This window comes from Psittacula echo (genome assembly GCF_963264785.1).
Source record: "Psittacula echo genome assembly, chromosome: 14".
In the NCBI taxonomy this organism is placed as follows: Eukaryota; Metazoa; Chordata; class Aves; order Psittaciformes; family Psittacidae; genus Psittacula; species Psittacula echo.
Genome location: NC_137750.1, coordinates 497,009 through 518,336, shown reverse-complemented (window position 1 = coordinate 518,336; position 21,328 = coordinate 497,009). Strand labels below are relative to the sequence as shown.

The following is a 21,328-nucleotide window of genomic DNA, read 5'->3' as shown; positions in this document are numbered from 1 at the left end:
GGCCACTTACCTGATCAGGAGTCGTTAAGGGGGAAGAGAAGCTCTGAAAATAAAGGTTTTTTTAATGGACTGAATCGTGACAAGGTTGATTGTGAAAATCGCATTAAGCAGATAGCGGCTGTCTCTGTCCTGGGTTGGGTAATCTCATAGTTTCCAACGGTTAGTGAGTGTTTTAACCACTGGAGCATGAGGTTTTGATATTTTTTTAGTAGTTTTTTTCTCCTAAGAGAGTGGATTGCTGTCCACACAATTTTTTTTTTTTTTTTTTTTTTTTTTTTTTTTTTTTTTGCCATTTTGACCATGCTAACATTTTTTGCTCAGCCTTTGGCTGGCAGATGAGAAAGCTAAATCTGAACACACTGTTCTTGGCAATGACTTGTCTTTCCACTCCTCCAGTCAGTGGTATCATGATTTCCATGTTAAATTCTATTTCCTCCTTATTGTGAAGACACTGAATTTTACCCCCATCTTTCCCCAGTTCCCTGTTTCTTTTGGACCTTTGAGTCCCTGGCACTGTAGAATTTGCATCAACCTGTGTCAGTAGTAGATTCTATCATATTCCTGCTGGTTGTTCCTACTTGGCGCAGAATCTTCACAGCAAAAAGCAAGTGAATCCACAGCTGGAAAAGATGTTGTCGACTGAGGAGCTCCACACAGCCTCTACTGCCCCAAGGACTGGCAGTGCCACAGGAGCCGCAATCACCTGCCTGGTTCCAAGCACTCTGTAGTAATAACAAATAAGTAGTTTCAACTGACTACATGGTAACTGCTCCATGCTCCTGACATGGGCAGTGGCTCTGTGCAGTGCCTCCTCCTGTACAGATGCATTCATTTTCCCAAGCTATCATTTCCTATAACTGTACAACCCCCCATTTGCTTTGGTGGCAAGAGGTAAAGCTCTCCAACACCCTGGTGCATATCTGTAGTACACAGTCTTGAGTCTTGCCCTAGGACAAGCTGGCTAGCCTCTTGTTGGACCATTATGTTCCAGACTTCCTGCCTTTAATGGGGATCACAGAAGAGAAAACCTCCCTTGGAAGGGCATTTAGTGCATTCCCTTCGTTCTGGATACTGATTCTTGACCCTTTTCAAGGGATCATAATTCCCGCTGCTCCAGGCTGGTTCTTACTGGGGGCAGAATTACCCAGCACAACCTGTCCAAACAAATTTTTCCTTTGCTTGTCAAGCCCCGTGCAGAGCACTGGTGTGAGGGAAGCTGCCTTCCTTCCACCTGAGGGACTGTTACAGACAGCAGCAGGCAGACCTCTCGCCTGTCTTGTGTGGATACTCTTGGGGCTGTGTTCAGGCTCCATACAGCAAAATGAACAGAGCTGTGGTTTCAGCAGGGAGCAGAAGGGGTACCGCTGGTGGAAGAAAAGCTGTGTGAGAGCAGGATGATGCACACAGATCTTGGGAGGTGTGGTACCCATTTGCCATCCAGCTTTATTTTAGCTTGGTTAAGAACTAAACCTTGTTCTGACACGCAGCTACATGAGATTTGAACCAGGCCTGCACAGGAACTGGGACCACTCTGGCTCTAGCCAGGTCAGAAATGAAGCTCAAGGTCTGCACTGTGCAGCGTGGGGCTTAGAGCCGTGTTCTGTCAGGGATGGGTTGGAGAAATGCAGCTCATTGGTGACACGAGGAGCTGAAGAACCCCAGCGCCCCATCAGCCCAGGAGCAACCCCACTTGCTCCTGCTGTATCCAGGTTCTCTCCCTTCCCAGCCAGGCCCCCCAAGTTTGCTCTTCCTGCAGCACTGTGAGATCCATTCATCTCTCCCCGCCCACCCCCAGAATTCACCTTTAAGCTTCCAGAAAATAAAACGTGATTGTGCCATGGGGATAAAGCGACGGTGGCGGCTGAGCAGAGGCAGCATGCGCCAAGGTACCCCCGGCACCACCCTCGAGTGGGGATGCGATGTACACATGGACACTGTGCAGCCCGGCTCTGTTCTGCACCATTTCTTGGCAGCAGAGCCCACATTTCACAAACATTAATCTCTCTAATGACTCAGTGTTTGCTACATAGGAATATCCCACGTTCCCCCCCCCCCCCCCCCAGAAGGTGCATGCTTGAAGGTATTCTTTTTCTGTGCTAAACAGCAGAGGAGAGCAGAGGAAAGGAAAGGACTGGTAATCTTCAAAACACTATTACAGCTACAATGTTCTCAGAAACATCCTGACTGGAATTTCCCAAACTCGCAATCATTTCATGTCTCACCACACAGCCCAAACTAACCCAAACTCTGAGGGATTGTTTTTCATCTCCAGAACTGGTGTTCCTTGATGCGACTTTTAACTTTCCCACTTCCTGGACAGTCACTTGATTACAGTTAAGCGCTGGTAACAGTTTCAAAATCCTTGGTGCCTTTCCTAATATTTGGCTCTGGGATGCAGCAGCCTGCAGACCCGCTGCTGCTGCAGGAAGCATTTCTGCTGCCTGGAGACAAAAGGCCATTTCACATACTTTGGGCTGTGCTGTTCCTTGCTGTGCACCAGGCGCTGGGGCAAATGCTGTGTGATGGGGAGATGGTCTTTTCCCAGCCCACTCGTGACAGGTCATTCGTTTGCTGGCCAGGTCAGTCCTGACCTTGAAGTTCAGTCAGTGGCTCCTGCACATAGGCCTGATCAGCACCTCCTCCCGCATCCCACCTCCTGCTCACCCCCGGCTGCTGCTGCTCCCGGCACCAGCGCCGCGCTTCAGAGGTGCGGGACAAAGCGGATGCGCTGGGAGTAGGCCAGGTCCACGACGTAGAGCAGCAGGTTCACGTAGGTGAAGATGGCGATCACCAGCTGGCTGTCCCATGGGCACCGGCCCTTGGCGCAGGAGCTGGGGCGCTGCGCAGAGCCGTACTTGCTGTCGAAGCAGAACACGGGCCAGATGACGGCTGCACTCACGTACAGCAGGACGGCCCCCAGGGTGTAGATGACCACGGAGCGCTCGAAGGGGAACCACAGCAAGGTGGTCTTACCTGTAACACTGAAGGCCACGACCACCACTGTCACCACGAAGCAGAAGCTGTAGACGGCCACACACCACTGCGTCGCCACGTATTTGCCATACTGGCTGTCATTCACCAGCGCCCCAAAGATGATGCAGGCCACAAAGGCCTGCACAATTTTCAGGAGCCCAGAGACCGTGGCCATGTAGCTGGTGACTTGCCCTGGTTTCGCCCGAGTTAAGAACACCTCAGCAGCGTACACAAGGAACAGGAGGCCTGCGAAGACACTGGCAGCGATGCCGAAGTCTCTCACCTCGCAGCTGATGGGGTAACAGTCAAGCTGAACAAAGTAGAGCGGGTAGATCACCGCAGCTGTGACGGACATGAGTGTGGCGAGCATGGCGAAAGCGGCAGTGAAGTTTCCCCAGGAGATGCTGAGGCAGCTGTGGAGGTGTGTGAATTCACAGGTGATGATGAAGACGGTGATGGCGAAACAGAAGGTCCAGACAAACATGCAGAAAGTGCCGTACGCAGCGCTGAAGCCGCCCTGGTGGGCTACCAGGCTGAATGTGGTGCATCCAAACATCATCTGCAGCAGACGAGCTATTCCCACAGGGGATGTCACTGCAGCAGTGTTCAGATACGGCCCTCCTGTGCTCTCCATCATGTTTCCAGTCCAGCAGACAGTGCACTCAAAGCCCTCCCTAAACCTCTTTTTAGACTTCTGCTCCTTTGTCCTGAGTCACACCAGGTACTGGATCAGTGCAGCAGCAGCTCCAATCCCCGCCTTGTCTCTGCCGGCGCTGTGGGTGCTGTGGTGACGCTGGGCAGCGTTTCTGCTGCATTTCTGGCAGCCTCAGCACAGACTTACCAGCTGAAGGGAGGAATTTGGCTGACCCTGCCGCGAGCTGGGATCTCGGGGTGCTGCGAGCAGCTCACCCCACTCTCAGGTCTGAAACCTGCCTTGTTCTGTCCTTTCACCATCTCCTTCCCCTCATGATGGCCGAGAGAATCACTTTCTCCTTGGGGGCTGACATTGATTCCATTTTAGCTCTGCAGCTGTAGCTCTCTGCTGTGCTGCTTGCAGGGACCCGTGAGTATAAATAGGGGCTGTATTAATAGTTCTGGAATGAGTCCTGCCCCCCCCAAGTGCGGCGAGCGGGTGTTAGTTAACACTGAAGCTGTGAGCTCCATCAGGGGCTTGTAATTATCCTCTTGCAATTCCTCCGGCAAGCCGGGGTCACCAGAACGCCACTGTTCCGCAGCTGCTCCACACCGTGGGGGCTCCCTGTGGAAGGGGGACGTGATCCTGCAGAAGCAGGAGCTCAGTGCTGCAGCCCTGAGCGGGAACACGAACCTGGCGGCATCACAAGCACTATGAAAGGATTTCAGCCAGAAGCTACAATAAAAGCTGACTCACTTTGGTCCATTTGATCTGGAGCAGTGATAGATTTACCTGCTGTGAAAGGCCCTGCTGTGCTCTGAACATTAGCAAGGGCATGGTGCTGAGGAGGTTCTGAGCACCAATCCTCACAAGCTCCTCAAGCGTTTCCCTATCTGTTTTACTTACATGGGAACCAGTTCTTCTTGTACCTCTGAGTGCCAAAACTAAAGACAATTATAGACAACCAGCAAAACAAACAAACAAAAAACCCAAGCCAAAACAATATAATTGCTTTGATGTCCTGAGCTCAGGTTTGGAACGCAGGTTTCAATGCACAGTGTCAAACCCTCCCTCCTCATGCATCAAAGCTTTCCCAGGTAGCTGATTTTGGTACCCATTTCCCCAGACTTGGTCTTTACCCAAAAGCCTCTTAATTCTAACTCTAAAAGCTCCAAAGAAAATTCCTGATGCAGTCTCAGAATGGGGAAAATGAAAACCACAACTTAGTACAGAAATTCCTCACTTGCCTGGTGGCGGCATTGCTGACTCCACACCTGCAGCCTGGCTCCCCCTGTGCTGGTCCCAGGGTGGAACTGGGATCATCCCCAGAGCTCTGCACTGGCGGAGAGATCAGTACAGCCAGGCCAGGCCCAGAGCCTTAAACCCGTTCTGAATGATTCGAGATGCTCATCAGCTGTGCCGCTTCCAGCTCTAACTTCCTAGCTGGTAATTATAGTTGACCCTTGTGCTTAGTAACAATAATAATGGCTTAATGTCTTCCGTACTTGCATGTTAGCATGATGATGTGACACCCCCAGTGAATCGCCACACACAGTGCTAGATACTGTAAAGAAGAGCAGACAAAAGAGTGTCTGCTCTAATTCATGCCCTTCGCTGCAGTTCTGGGGGAGCCTGGGTTTGCCTGCGGGAAGGACACTGCTCTCTCTTCTCTCAGGACCCTTCGCCGTGCTGTGCCAGGGACTCGGAGAGCTGGAAGCTGTCAGCTCCCCTGGGAGGGTACCTGCTCTCAGCACCACCACACAGGACTGTGACTGCAGCAGCGCCAGTCTCTGCTTGGGCAGAACAGGCTTTGGGGGTGATGCAGCACATCCAGCTGCTTGTTCCCACCCTGCTCCCTTGCTCTTGCTCGTCTTTGCCTACACAGGGCACTGGCCTCGAGTTTACAAACAGAACAGGAAGCCTGAGCCTGGCAAGGATTGCTTTTAACCAGGAGTCGTCACCGGTCTGACTTGTGCTGCAGATGCACACGGTTGGTCCCACACAGCAGTGGCATTGACAGAGCAGCCAGGACTGGGGGATTGGACAGGAACTATTGAAGCTGGAATTGCTGCTTTGCAGCATCACTTGTGATCCAGCTGTGGCTTAAGACAAGAGACAAATGAAGACAGACACAGGTTACCAGGATTGCTCATGATGAAAAGCAGTGACTGCGGCACTCCAGCAGCTCACACGTAGGCCAGGGATAACTTTACAGAATGACTTGTGTGAGAAGAGTACAGATTTTGTGAATGTGAAGCGTGCCTACCCTCAGCCTGGTCACCAACGTCTCTTTCATAAAACTCCCTCCCATCTTCCTTAAAAGACCTCTGGTGCTAAATGTAGAAAACCTGCATTCATTTGGGGTGGAGGCTGCACAATTAACATCACAACAACCAGTAAATGCAGCGAGGGAGCCAAGGAGCTCCAGGTGAATGGGCTGTCACCCTCAGGTCTTGTCCTTCCTGGCTTTGTGTGATGTTAATCCTTTGTTCTAGCAGCCGTTGTTACCATCTGTGCTGGGGAATGTCCTGTACCACAGAGGAGCTGTGCTTGCAAGGAAAATTTCTCCTCCAGGAAGTCTTTGCCTTTTAGAAATTAACCCTTGAGTTAATGTTGTGGATATACAGGTAGCTGGCTCTGCAGAAAGTATTCCCAGCTGCAGCACCAGTATTTATGCTTTACTGTTCCCTAGCAGGAATACATCAGTGGACACAGCACGAGGCAGGCACTGTATTTGGGGGTGCATCATCTTGTGTACAGTCATCCTGCAAACAACTGGTGCTCCCAGCAGCTTCTCTTGGTTCTCCCAACCAACAAAGTGGTGCCCAGCTGAAATCCTGGCCAGTGCTCAAGCATCGGCACTTGGCTCTGGGTGATTCCAGCTCTCAGAGGAATCCCACTTCCCACACGTTTTCCCACATGTCTGTCCTGACAGCTTCCCTGTGTTTCAGTTTGGCTGAAAGCACCATTTATTTTCTCTTTAGCTACTTTTACCTGATGTGTTGTAAGCCCCCCTTGCCCAGGATGGCGATCACCCACACGGTGCTGCTCAACTGTTTGCTGGAGTCCATGAGAAGTACCTGAATGGCTGCAGTTTTATTCATTTTGGGGTTCACTCACCTGAGACAAGGGACTTCACAAACAGCACCACCCCTTTGTCGAGGCTCAGGGCTCCCTTTCAGCCCTGCAACCTGGCAAGACCCATCTCGGCAGTGCGTGATGTGGTTTGTAAAACTGGGCCCCAGTTTCCTGCAGCCTCACACGGGTGCAGCCAACACCACACTGGTGCCAGGAACTTCCGCAGAAGGGATGTAACTGATGCTCCTTGTGCAAGTTTGTCTGTACCAGCTGCAGCGCGCTGCAGTGTGCTGCAGTATGGAGCTTTTCTGCTTTCTTGCTTCTGCCCACGTGCTTTTCCCCTCAGAAATGGTCTCTCCTCTTTCCAGCTCCAGCACACATTCCTGATCCCTCCCTTGTTCTCCTCCCATTACCATCAAAGGGGATTCTCTGTGTTCTGAGGTGGGTGTGTTCACAAATGACTAAAATAATAGAAATATGTTGGTGCTTGCCTTGTGTTCTTTGCCTTATATGTTCCAAATGCTCCCCATTTTCAGACAGGCCAGACGGGCTCATCAAACATGGCTCTCAATAGAACAGAGGCCTTTGCTGCAAAACCAAATGTCCCTGTATCTTCAAATGCAATGCCCTGGAATACCTGCCAAATCAGAGTCAAGCTGAGAGTGCTGTGCAAGTATGCAAACATCAGATGCTGGGTGAAAATCTCTGTACTTAGACCCCATATTACAGCCTCTTCATAGGAGAAACAATGACAAAGCATACTGCAAGGGGAACACAGAAGTCTAATTAATACAGAAGACCAACACCACCCTCAGCCCTCTCCCACGCACAAGTGATCATAAGAATAACCCATCCAAACGAGCAGCATATACAACTTTACAAAGACGTATGTACGGTTCTCTGGTCAGCCCTTATAAATAGCGTTTTACATATTAAAATAAATATGTCCACATTGCCCAAGTAGCAAGAGGTTTCTTCGTTATTTAAAAAAAATATGTTACAAAACAATATCATTTATATTTCTTGCTTAGTTTAAAAAAAGTAATAAAAAAGTCATTTTATAAAATAATATGAAAGTAAATTGAGTACAAGAGTGTCCACCCCTAGCACATGTCCTGGGCTTGTACGTGATGACACACCCCGAGATGCTGACCTCCAGGCAGTCAGGTTATCGTTCCTTCACTCTTAGTTGGACAAAAGAAATCCAGTGCTTCCTTTGTTCACCACTTTGTATCAAGTCTATGATGTCAAATTCATGGCAAGGGAAGAAGTCCTAGACCTGGAGAAGATTCTCACTGCTGCTATTTACGGCTTTGCTACTCCCTATATCAGGTTGCCTTGTGTAACACAGGAAGAGGATGTGAATGGCCAAAACTGAGCCCTGGAGTTTGGAGGTAACACGTTCTGGTCAAATGGTGTAAGCAAGAAATTGCCTAATTTTTTTTTGCTGGACACATCCTAAATGTGCAAGAGTGTGGGAGCCCGTGGTGTGTACAAGTCTGAGCATGCATGGGTGTGAGCGTGCGGCTGCCTGCATGAGCATAAGGAAAATTAGGAAGTGTGGGAGAAGGGCTCAGAGTCTCCTCCTGATCTAATCTCCGCTCCTCTGCAGAGCCCTTCCTAATTACCACTGCTGAGCATCCCCAGGAGTTTACTGGGCTCTAGGCCCTGCTGCTGTGCCATCTTCTGAACATCAAAACCCATGTGCATGAGGAACTGGATCACATTCATCTCCTGCCCTGTGAACTGGTCCCTGATGGTGGGACACGAGGGGTTGCAGTGAGGCCATGGACAGCTGTCGATCAGATGAATTGGGCAGCCTTTCAGAGGGGCCTTCCCATTTTTGTTGCTCTCGTGTAGGCTCCGATCCCAGCAGTGCAGGGCACGGGGGAGTGATGTCCCCTTCACCTGGATGTCTGTCCAGTGACTGAAACGACAAAGGGCAGAGCCCACATCAGGCTATGGGAACCAGCTCATCCCCCCGCTGCCCACTCATGGAATCTGCAAAAGCACTCACTTGCGTGTTATGATCTCATGAGACAAACAGGCAGGAGCAAAGCTAGCACTGAGGGAAGAAAGGAAACGTGGATTAGGTCTTAGAAGGACAAACTCACTCCTACTAAACAGAACCTTCCAGACTCAGGAGAAGGTGGATTTTTTGCTGCCCCTGGCAAGAGTTTTAGGAACAGCCATGACTGTCTGATATAAACCCTGTCTGGACTGGAAAGTATCCAGAAGAAAAAGGGTTGCTTCCTGCCTAACAGTGTACATCTGCAACAGGACTCCTGAGTACCTGCTCTCATGTGAAGCAAGTAAGGTGCATTAACAGTTCCTCCTCTGTTGTCTCATCAACTCTTTGGATGTTTTATGATTTTCAAAACATCCCTGTGAGATAAATGGCTGCGTGGTGGCAAGGAGTCTGACCTTGCCTTGGAGGCAGGAAAGAAAACATATCTTCCTATTGATAACAAAGGGCAGCTGATAGTTATGAAGCTCGAAGTTACTTTGCACTTACCCAGAAATAAAAAAGGCAAGATCATTGCTGTAGACGAACCAACAGCCACCAAATTCACAACACTTAACTCTGCAGAGATCTGAGAAATGCTGCTAGAACACTGGATAAAAACGTCTCTTAGAAAGAAATGTGCCAGGTTTTCCTCAATGGAATACTTACGTCACATCCTTCAAGGTGTTTCTTAGCTCCCTACCCAGATTCTGGATGTAGAGCCACTGCCCCTCCTGAACAGGCTGGCCAGTGAGGTGAACATTGTCTACAGTAAGCTGGGCCTCATCAAAGAGCCATTGGACAACGAAGACTGGACCTGGGAAGACAAAAGATTTGGAAAAGGGATTGCTCTTAGTTGCAGATACAGAGGAAATCCTGGAATCCATTTGATATCTCTCCTCTGATACTTACATCGAAGAGTGGGGTAAATCTTATATCCAAAAAAGCAATTCCATTCCTCTCCCTCTTTAAACTGCAGCTTGCAGCGTTCAGGAACAATCCCATTCCAATACCTAAAGGACAAAGCAGTAACAGAATGAAAGGCATAGTGCAGTCTTAACAATGGCCTTTCCATATCCCATCTCTTTCTGTTCTGATTACTCTGACACCACAGTTCTTTCTTGGCTATATTGTCCCATCAATCACATTTTAGAGCATCCACAATCGCACACAATCTTTTGCATGTCTAGATTTTAAGTCATTGTCTTCTCCAATAAAATAATTGAAAAAATACTGATATAGATGATAAATATTCTCAAAGTATCAAAACAGAGGAAGATAGAGGAGGAAGACATCTTCTCCACACCCTAACCTCTTACAAAAGCCCTTTAGAGCATCTGATTGTACCTTATGCCTCTTCTGATGGCTTCTGTTGGAGCACATGTGATAGTATCAATACAGTCAGTTCTGCGATACTGTTTATTATCCAGGAACCATCCGGAGTCTGCCAAGCCTCGAACCTGAATCCCTGGATAACCCATCTCCTCCAGCTGCTCTGCCACTCGATCCACATTCAGGAGCACTCCTGTCCCCCCAGCACTGCAACAGCAACATTAATACTACAGTCATGAAGCGCACACAGCTACAGCCTAGCACATATACCGTCTCACAGCAGTGACACCCTATGGACAACTTCATCTATTTACACAGCAATGCACCACAAACTTGGTAGTCACCAAGTTATTCCTTTGCTTTTCAAACCACTCAGAAACAAAGCCAGTGCTTTATATAACAATTAAATATAACAATGCTTTATATAACAATCAAATAACAATTGTGATACCTCAGAAACCAGATCTGTTCTTATTCATTCTTCTGGGAGAGTTATGTGCTTTGTATCAGCCAGGTTTGGCTGCTCAAAAACTGAAAGAATCTGAAGTGAGACAAATTCACCCTTTGCAAACTTCTATATTCCACCCATGTAGCGTATGCTGAGCAGCCCATAGCTTTGTGCAGCACAGCACGATTCAGAGCACCCAGTCAGGCAAGTCTGATGTTTCCATTCACATGTCTGAAGTCCATTCCCCTACATCGCATGGTGTGGGCCAACAGGAGCCAGCACGCTTGATGCAGGGAAGAACGAAACATTCCCTCCCTCCTGCAAATCTTTCACCTTGATATTATATATCATCCCTGGGTTTACCATATAAAGAAGAAAACTGAAAAGAGATAGAGGGTTTGCTGCTGAGACCCGCTCCCTAACAGCCTTCTGCTGTGTAAATCTCCTGTCTTCACCACGGGAAATGTAGGTACCTACCTGCTCCCTGCTAGCAGCAATACTTTGGCAGTGCCAAGGCCTTTTCCCACCAGCTCCTTTATAACCTCCTGAATGATCAGTGCTCCCATGAAGGCATATTCATCTGGAAGAGATAGCTCAGTGTCAACAGAACTGTTTCTTGCCCAGGTTAAGACTTTTGCTTCTTCTCCATGAATGCTTAAGAATCTCATGAAGAAGTTATCAACCTAAAACCAGGCCCATTTTCTCCACCCGTCTCGGGTACATCTAATGAAAGATACTCCCCCCCTGCTTCTCTGAAAGAAAATGAAGAGAATACAGAGCAGCAAAAGCACACCCTTCAACAGCAGCATGTAGGAATCGGTACATGTAGAGAAAAAGAAGGCAGGTGCTGGGTGCCTTCCTCTGTACACAAGGAACACAGACACCTTCCTACCACCTGGAATCTCAGTTCCAACGTCCTGCCTCCCTTTCTCCCCAGCTCATAAAGCCACTCCAGTCAAGCAGCGTTTCACAAAGGTTACACCTACATGGGCTGCACCCCCAAAAGGCAAGCGTGTCTGCTGGAGAGCAGCTGCTTCACAGGGACAGTTAAAAGAATCAGTGGAGCAAAAAGCTCCCTTATGGTGACGAAATGCGTATCCACGGTACTCACGGGCAGTCAGCTTCCCAGTGCAAGCATTAGTGACCACAGACATGGAGTGACACAGTGTCTGATTTAAGGCCAGAACTCACAGACCAGCTTAAAGAGAAGCATTAACCTTCTGCCTTTTCAGTGCCACAGCACAGTGCAGCTTGAGCCAAATTCTTTTGTTCACAGCATCAACAGCACTGTGTAACATTAATTGCATCCTGGCCAAAGAAAACTCCTGATGAACAAACAAGACGAGAACTAAGCCCCTGGTGTTTTTATAGGCATCCCTGCACCCAGACACCAATCCTGCTTAAGCTGGAAAACACAGAGAAATACTTGAGGTAGCACAATCCACCTTCAGGAAGCCCAGCTTAATCCAGAAGGACTCCTTTAAGCAGACTCCGAGTTCCATCCTCATCAGAATGACAGCCAATGGCACTGCATGTATTAAAATGAACTGTTCCTGTTCCCCAAAGCAATCTGCACACAGCCCAACACAGGATGGCTCCTTTCAAAGGCCAAATATCCTCCTGGTACAAGTCTGAAACTAAATTTACTGCACTTGCTTCTCAGATCAGCAAAGCCAAAGTTGCGTGCAACGCACCATGGTTGCTCAGCTGCACCATTTATTTTGCTGTGTGCTGGAACCCGGAGATTCATCTAAAAGGAATTTTATTCCTCTAATCCTCACAAACTGCATCAATGCAACATCTCTGAAAGCAGCAGCTCTGAACTATGTCAAAACAGCCCAAGCTAAAGAGATCAGGATGTTTTATCTGGAAGTGGCTTGATATCCTTTCCTGCCCTTCAGCAAGAAAAAGCCTGTTATTCATTCATGTAACTTCACAGAAGTCTGGCCATATCCTTTAATGTGTGACGTCTGGGGCAGCAACAGCCCATCAGTAACACTCACTTTTCTCAGACTTGGAAGAGGCACCACTCCAAACATCACTCGAGCAGTAAGGGATGAATCTGCAAGAAAGAGTTGTGTGAGCACTGGTGTTCCTTTGACATCCCAGGAGGGGTGAGGAGAGGGTCACGTAACTGGCAGAAAATTAAGACCTGGTGAGAGAAAAAGGGAAGTTTCTCTCCCCATCAGACACCTTACCTTCTGGCACACCAAGTGACAGTCGTAACTGTCTTGAATTTTCTCCTGAACACTGGTAGTTTTACTGAGTTAAATCAACAAATAACATGTCTTTTATCAACCTAATTGAAGCACTGAGCTCAGTGGACAGAACAATGACCAAGACTTTGCTCTAAGCTGTCCCACTGATACGATGGATGGCCTGCCACAGGGAAACTCTCTGTGTTTGTTTCTCACACGAAAAATGAGAAGACCTTCTCAATGCAGTGTAAATGCTGACTGCAGCCACTGGAGGTTTTTGCAGGAATTAATTTATCTTCCCTTTTTTGTCTCCAGCTTGCAGAATGCCAGTTAACAGCCCTCTCCTCTGCTCTTCCTCCCTAAATAGATGTGTATTTAAACTAGTGTCTTTCTCATTTCTCCCTTCTTTGAGCTCTCAGCCCACCACTCACAGCAGTATTTGCCGCTTTAGCTATTTGAGAAGGCTCTCTAAGCTAGCCCCAGTTTTTCTTCAAAGGAGGCTGGACTGAAGTCTCTCCAGCCTTTGCCAGTGCTGCTTGTTAGGGAGCTGGACTGAAACAAACAAGGAAACATGCAATTTCCTCCCACAAGTGTTGGTGTTAATCTGTCTTTGTAGCATTCTTGCCAGCCTAGAAGGCAGGAGATGCTGTTTAAGTATCCCCCTGTTGCCCTCCGTTGTCTCTCCTTACACCATGTTGGCATTCCACCAGTGGGGATTCTCTTCCGGCTGTGACGACAGGATCCCGGTCCCTGCAGATGGGCACAAAGAGAAAAGAAAGGCACTGCTGACAGGCTGTGACTTCATGCAGCATCTCTGACCACACAGAGAGCAAACATCCAGGCAGAAACATTGCTAAGGGCAGTGGAAGGGATGTTTCTGAACCTGCCCTTAGGCAGACGTGACTTTCAGAATCTGATTCATGCTGGGTACGAAGCTGGTCTAGAGGCCTCTTCTAGCACAGAAAAGAACCAGTGACCCACACCTAAGATTTAGCCCTTTCCCCAAACCCAAATCATAGCAGGTGGATGCCAATACATGCAAGTACAGATCTGCGTGATGGGAGAGGTTTTGATGTTCATATGCAGCAAGGATGAAGAGAGCAGCTCATCATTTCAGCGCTCAGCATTTCATTGCTGCCTCAGGAGCCTGCTGGTCCAGAGCATGGGCATCCAGGCGCTAATTCATCCCTACGTCCGATAATGGAAGATGCTACAAATACTTTCCACATGCACGAAACGTTTACTTTCACACAGAGTGCCTGCAGCTGGTTACATGAGTTTACACAGCTGTAAAGGGGGAAAGGTGGAACCAGGCAGCTGCAGGTGAAACCCGTGCAGTAGACCCAATTCCTTCCCACACTCACAAGCCTGGTCCCGCGGTGGGAAACATACATGGGAGAAAGTGCCTGTGTCCTGACAAACCGATTGAGGCCCGAGCTCCTCCAATAGGAATAAGAGGAACACAAAGTTTCTTTAAAAACCAGGAAACTGAACACGGCTCTGAAGATCCCAGCAGGTCTGTGAGTATGTGCCCGCGTTTAACATCACACAGTGCACGCGCTCCTGCAACCGCACACGTGTGCACAGCCGTCCAGCAGCACCTGTGTGGTGCGAGAGCCTGTCCGTGCCGTGGCACCGGGCGTGAGCAGCCACGGCGCAGCGACACGCATGCTTGCGGGGATGCCGGGGGGTGCCGCGGGATGCTGGACAACGCGGACCCGCACGCGGCTGCCCCGTTCGGTGCCGTTCCTCGGGCACTGTCTCCTCGGGACGACTCACCCACACGGGTCGCGGGCCACTCCCGGGAGCTCATGAGTCTCCGCATGGTGTCGTAGCGGGTGTCGCAGTTCTCCCGGTTGAAGCAGTACCACCCTCCTGTCGGGGAGAGAGGGGTAAGCCGCCCGCTGCCCGGGGCAGGCCGCGCCGGGGCCGGAATTGCTGAGGCACAGCGGCTCCGCGCCAGGGCACCGAGGGAAGCGGTCGTCGTCGCTCACCTTCCAGGAACAGCAGCCACCGCCGGCTGCCCTTGGACTCCTTGAGGTAGTAGCTGCGGACAGACACAGAGGCGGCAGCGCCGTTACCAGGGGTCGCGGCAGAGCGCGCGCCCGCCGGGACCAGCGCCGCCGCCGCCGCCTCCCGGGAGCGCTCCTGCACCTGTCGCCGCCGCGCCGCGCGCCGCCGCAAGGTGGCGCCACAGCCCTCGGGGCCGGGCGGAGAGCGGCGGGGCCGGGGCGCGCGGCGCGGGCAGCCGCGGCGGCGGCGCGCGGGGACTCACCCGGCCGGGCTGCCGTCGTTGCAGGTGACCGAGGCGTTGTGCAGGAGGTGCAGGCGCAGGTCGTGCGGCAGCGCCTGGGCTGAGCAGGGGTACAGCGACTGCGCCAGGCTCTTGACCTGCGCCATGAAACTGTCCATGTTGCCCTCCACGGCCGTGAAGTCCAGCGGGAAGCTCTCAGCCGCCGCCGCCGCCTCGCCGCGCTCACGGGCCGCCGGGCCCCGCCGCCGCCAGCCCTTCCTGCCCTCGCCGCCGGGCCCTGCGTTCAGCAGCCCTAGCAGCAGCAGGAGGTGCACGGCCGCCGTGCCCATCGCCACCCGCCGCCACCCGCCGCTCGCCGCGGCGGCAGCAGCAGCACCAGCCAGCCCCCGGCGGCGGGCAGCGCCGCCCGCGCTCCGCCGCGCCCCGCCGCGCCGCCCGCGGGGTCGGGGGTCGGCGGCGGGCGGCGAAGGCAGCGAGGACAGCGCCGCAGGCGCAGGCTTAGCGGCGCGGCTGCCGGCGCAGGAGCCCGCCGCCCGCTCCCAGGCGGCGAGCATGACAGAGGGGCACGGAGTGCGCGGGGAGCGCGCCGGGGGCGCCGCCAGCCCGGGCGCCGCGTGGGGCAGCAGCCGGCCAGCCCCCGCCCTGCCCTGCCCTCCGCCCCCTCGGAGCGAGGCGGAGGGAGTGGGGGGTCTGAGCCGCGCCGCACCGGCACGGCGGCCCGCTCCGTCGGGGCGCACTCCAAGCCCCCCGCCTTCGGCGCCGCCATCGCCGCCCTTGCCGGCGCCGGGACCGCGGCCGCGGCCGGTGGCGCCCGCCAGCCTCGCCCGCAGGGCGGCAGAGGCGCGCGGCGGCCTCTCGGGGGCCGGGGAGGGGGGTCGGTCCGCGCGGGCGCGAGGATCCGCACGTGGCAGCCCCCACGGCGGCACCCCCGGCCCGCACCGCCCCCCCGATGCCCCCGACGGCGGCTCCTCCCCGGCTCCGCGTGGGCGGAGGTGCGCCCCCCCACACACCCGGCGGAGTTCCCCTCAGCCGTCGGTGCGGGAGCCCTCTCTGCGGGGAGTAGCTACGGCCCGCAAGGCGCGGCGGGGAGCCGGAAGCCCGCGGATGAAGGGGGCGGCGGCGGGGCGCTCCCGGCCGTGTTTGGAGGAGGCCAGGAGCGTTCCCCGTCGCGGGGGCAGCCTCTGCACGGGCGGCGGGTCCTCGCGTCGGCTGTAGCCCCTGGCCTGGGACCGCGACGTGGGGGCTTAGCCCCGGTGCTCAGCGCCCGTCGGGGATTTCCCCCCAGCAGCTCTCCCTGTTTACTCCCCGGGCTAGCACATTCCAGGTGGTTGCAAGAAGAGCCCTGGAGAAAAAGCCACGTGAAGTGCCAGCTTCCAGAGTGTCATCTGAGAGAGCTGGCATGTCAGGGGAATTATGTCTGTATCGCAGGCCTCGGTGTTAAAAACCGAGGAAAACCAGAGAAAACACTGCACCCTGAATAATTCCATCTTCATTTAGATACCAGGATGGGCAGCTCACCCCCTCAACAGCCCTCCAGAGAGGAGCAGGAACCTGGCTGTCTTCACTGGGAAATGCAATCTATCTGGGACTAGAAAAAGTGAAAATAGTATAATCTTAAAATAGTAAGTGGGGAGATTTTGCAGAGCAGGAGTTAAGGCTGTCCGGCTGCTGCAAGTGTACTTTTTACCTTTGGACTTTATTAAGTGTATCCTTAGCTCTAAATCTCCTACATACAGAGCACAGGGGCTTGCAAGTTGCTTGCCATGTTATGTTTTTCTTAATCTTTCAGTTACTCTCATGTAATCTCAATCTCAGCTCTGTCCTTGGGCAGGTTTTTACCTCCAAATGTTTTATTTAAGTGCTGATAGCACCAATAGTATCTTTAAGCCAGGAAAAGCCACTGCACTGAACACACTCCTCCACACACACACTACATCTCCTCAATACAGTTTTGGTCCCAGCACAAGTCTGTATCATTATCTTTTTCTACACTGGCCTAAACATCCCTTCCTCAATGGCTGTCAGATACGAGCAATCCATCACTAGCACTAGTTATTGCCAGTTAGAGACCATGCCTGGCTGCCTGAGCAGAGGCACAGCTGGAAACTGGTTAGTTTGCACAAAGTCTGACCAGATGAACCACTAAGTCCCCAAGAGTCCTTCAGGATCATGGAACAGGTGGTATAAACAACTCTAGGACCTTGTATTCCACCTGTTGCAGCAAGAAAACAGGATGGATTGGGGGGTTCTGCAGTTACTGAACCTTGTAGCACGTTGTACCAGCTGGTGTGTGAAAGGGTAACTGAGTGTGATTCACCACTGAAAAACCATAGGGCAAAGTTAAAGTTGCAGATCTTTGGGCCTTTGTCCAAAGAGTTGAAGCGAAGACATTCAAATTGTGTCTGTCTTGGCCTTACCTCTTCTGACGCCAGTAACAGGAGGATTTCCTTCAGAGCACTCTTATCACCTTTGTGTTACCTGTCACAAAGGAGGAAGGGGCTGTTACGAAGAGTGTAAAGATTATACAGCACGTGAGGTTATGGCGTGACGGACTGCTCTCTTACTTCTAGATATTTAAATCCAGTACAGTTTGACATGCTGAACTTGAGAGAACATCCAAGTGCACACAGGTTTCAAAGAATTTTGTTCTTCAGAAGGAGAGGTTCTCTAAGTTTTAATCTTTTAATATGAAACACCCTACATTGAATGGTTTGGGCTTGGTATGGAAGGAAACTCAGAAAAAGCTGTGGAGGAATTGGACTCCTGCTCCAGGCACTGGAGACTGGGCGTTTTTATGGGTGAGAGTAAGGCTCACAGGAGGCCAGCAAGAGATTCTTAATGATTTGGAATAATGTTAAGGGAGATGCTGTTACTATTTAATGCCTTTCAAAATGAAATATCCTGCAGAATGTTCCATTATGCCTTCATGTATGTTGAAGTGTACTGGACTGTGATATACAATAGCAAATGAGACAGTTCTGAGATTCCCTAGAGTTCTGTCAGGACCAAGGCAGCTCTAGGACTTGCCTCTCCTAAGCTGAGAGGATGATGCCATGAGTCCTGGCCTGCGCTTATGCCTTGAGTACCTTTCCCCTTTGTATCCAGCTCTCATACCTGGTGTAGGCAGCTCTGCAGCCCTGGCTCAGCTGAGCTCCCCTGACTTGTTTCTTGGGTTTTGTGTTGATCAAAAGCGCAACACAATGTGCTGTGCAATGCTCTGTTAGGGAACCACACTGTTGAGCGTCCCCAGGACTCTGGTAATTGGCAGCACATACTGTTGGTACAGACAGGAGGAAATCTTTTTGGAATCATCATTACTGTGGTAAATAACTATTGTTCTGCATCATAGTTTGGAACTGGTGACAACATATTTCTCGATGTTCATAGTTAAATTCCTATCAATCTAAAAGAAATTTAAAAAGGGGGAGGGAGAGGGTTCTATGCTTTATCATGAAGCAAATCTATGCGTGATTCTCTGTGTGGCTGTGGCAATGCAAACATGCATCATGCCAGGGGTATGGATCTAATGCAAAGCATTAGCTGCCAGGAAGGGAAGGTTATTTTAGGGAAAGGTCATTCTGCAGCTTGTTCACTGTGACCATGAATGAAATGCAGGTTCTGAAAAGGTCTTGGCATGGTGTACGTTTTGCCCACCTGACAGACTTGCAGGCATCACTTGGTCCTGACAGTGGCAGAAAACCAAATTGTTAAGGGTATTTTTAACTATTTCCTAATGAGTTCCTCTTTCTTTGTAGCACTTTAATGAACTCCAGGTAGTAGTTACCTCCCCCTTCTTTCTATCCCAATGCTTCTAATTTCAGATAAATAGTTGAGATTAGAAGTGGCTCTGGGTATGAAATGTGACCCTTAACCTTCATGTGACTTTCTGATTATGACATGTCATTAAAAACCAGATTAATCTCTCCAATCCTGCAACTTGGAAATGTTCAGCTCAAATTACATCGGTGTCTTTTTAACAGGAGCAACATTTCTTTAAGGGATGTGTCACTTCCAAATGCAAAATAGGAAACAGCTGCCTGCTTCAGACATCAAATAGGAGCTACCCCCCGTACAGAAACAAGACCAGTTCAGGGGGCTTCATGTAACTCAAAATGTATCTTTTAAAATCACATGGCTGCTCCACCTCAGCAGCTGAACAATCACTGGTGTTAACATGGTCATTATAATTGCTTCTTCGTACCTTCTCTGAAGATAATGGTGAGTGGAAGGACAAGATGTCTTCGCTCTGTGTGAGATATTTGCAGAGCTTTGGGTCTGAACCCTATTTTAAAGACTAAGATGAATTTGCACACCATAGGTATTTGTTGCACCCTTCATAGGCAAAAACATGTCAACTTTCAGAACAATCTTGCCCTTAAGGCCTCATATATGTGAAGGCTTCTTCACATATTTTACAGCAAAGGCAATTAAAAAGGTAGAGAATGATAAGAAGCATGTCTCTAGACTTGCGAGTGTTACAGAGATGGAAACAGACAATGATTAGTGACTGTTTCTTGATAAAAGCTGTGGAACACCAAGGAAGAAATTCTGAATCAAAGTTAGGTACTTCTGTCATACCACACAATTTGACTGTGGCATCCACTGCCCCAGATCCTGTGTGTGCCAAAAGTGCAGGTGGACTCAAAACGTGGCTGGGCAAATTCATGTGAGGGAGATCCATCAGATTAGATGTAAAGACACACCTCTGACTTGGGATGTCTATAGGATGCAGACTGGTGAAAACTGGAAGTTAATACTGTGGAAAATATAATGGCAGAGTCTGCTGTTCTGCTGTTGTCCCCAGCTGCTGTCAGAGGTAGTGCTGTGATTACCTTGGTGTGAGCTGTTCTGAGGAAGAAACTCTTCTACAGTGTGGGCCTCTCTCCTAGAAAAGAGAATCGTGAGAGGATGGTAAGTCACAACTTCCCTGCACAATACTGACTTTCAGAATATGAACAAAGTTCTTCACTACATAAGCTGAGAACTGACAAGTGAAAGGAGGATGGTGACAGTACCTCTGTATACAGCCATTGTGTTTATATTCAGAAAGTTCCACAGCTGCTTAGCTAAAATAGTAAAAAGAAGTGCACACAGGCAATTTCAGGGTATTGACAGATGACTGACAAGTTATTGTGCTGTTCTGTGGTAACTGGCCATACACCCGTTGTCCATCCCAGCTCTGAAAGTAAAATACACCAACTTCAACCATTTTAATGTGTTTAGGATTTACAAACATGGCCTTGGATGCCAATATCCTGAATGCTGTAGCTGTGTAGGTAATATGATGATGCTTCCCAACAGAATGGAAAGAACAAGTGTAAAGGCATGTTTAGGTGTTATTTTTAAAGAACACATTATGTACCAGGACACCCTTTGTTACTATTAATACAACTTACTTGAGTAGCTAGGGTGTTGGGAAGACTCAGGAATTCACATGCATAAGCAAGGGGATGTCTCTCCATCACTAAAATGCCCATCCTCTCTTTTTCTCCTTTCTCTCACACTGCTGATAAGGTAAAAACAAGCGTTATCTTTTACTAAAGTGTCTTTCCCTTAAAAGGATATTTTTCCTTTATAAGCTAAACAGAGCAGACATTTTTGTGGGCGCTGGGGGTGGCAGTGGGAAATTAAGCTCAACATATATGACAAATATAGAAGTAGAGAAAGTATTTGGCATGTGGTAACAACTTAGGCTAAATAAATTCCAGTGGTTACCCAAACTAAGGGTTGTTTTTTTTTCTTATGATAGCAAACAAAAGAGTTGAATCTCTGAGAGTGCCTTTGACACTGAAAAGGTGGTGCTGAGAGTGAAAGGTTATGAAATGTTGTTGTAAAATATCAGATAATCTTAGCTCCCTATAGCTGCAGTGTCCTTGTCTGAACGATTGAGTTTGCAACACTAATCCTGAGATGCAAAATCAACATCTTTGGTTGGTTGTTGTTTTGACCAGAAGGAATGGCCTTCGGGGGCGACGGGGTGCTGTGGTTTGCCTTAACCAGCGGTGTCCTGACTGCAGCACTGCCTGGACACCTACATGGCAGAGGGAGCGTTCTCTGCAACGTGGCTGTTGCTATCAGTAGCTTTTATGCTTTGCCCAGGAGAACCGCTCTGGTACCTGTAGCCGGCCGCTGCCATCGGCGCTTGGTAAAGAGCTGAGAGATTTAAAGTGCCTCGATGTGCCGCGTGCCCGATTCGGTGTGGGGATCACGCCCGGCGCTGCCGGGAAAAGCCCAGGCCCAGCGAAGAAACGTTTTATTTCTTCAGAGTTGTTTGACCGATCCTAACCCTGCAAGCGCGGCAGGAAACGCGCCGCAGCCCTGGCTCCGACTCCTCCCGCTCCGCTGGAAGCTCCCTCGGCCTAGCGGACAGCGTGTGCCCGGCGCACGCATTGCACGGCCGCCCGTG

The 21,328-nt window shown here is 50.3% G+C and overlaps 2 protein-coding genes across 2 annotated transcripts; both read right to left on the bottom strand.

Moving 5' to 3' along the window:
- Positions 1 to 2,701: 2,701 nt before the first annotated feature.
- Positions 2,702 to 3,610, bottom strand: MYADML2 (myeloid associated differentiation marker like 2; the record flags this gene model as incomplete). The annotated part of the gene is made up of 1 exon (XM_080629270.1): positions 2,702 to 3,610. One exon carries the CDS (start codon positions 3,608 to 3,610, stop codon positions 2,702 to 2,704), a length of 909 nt encoding a protein of 302 aa, XP_080485396.1.
- A 4,025-nt stretch (positions 3,611 to 7,635) lies between these two features.
- NOTUM (notum, palmitoleoyl-protein carboxylesterase) lies at positions 7,636 to 15,476 on the bottom strand (the record flags this gene model as incomplete). The annotated part of the gene is made up of 11 exons (XM_080629095.1): positions 7,636 to 8,612; positions 8,703 to 8,750; positions 9,360 to 9,507; positions 9,603 to 9,703; positions 10,038 to 10,229; positions 10,948 to 11,050; positions 12,474 to 12,532; positions 13,358 to 13,418; positions 14,448 to 14,543; positions 14,663 to 14,715; positions 14,944 to 15,476. The coding sequence occupies 11 exons, from the start codon at positions 15,474 to 15,476 to the stop codon at positions 8,306 to 8,308; spliced, it is 1,701 nt and encodes a 566-aa protein (XP_080485221.1). The 3' UTR covers positions 7,636 to 8,305.
- Positions 15,477 to 21,328: the final 5,852 nt, after the last annotated feature.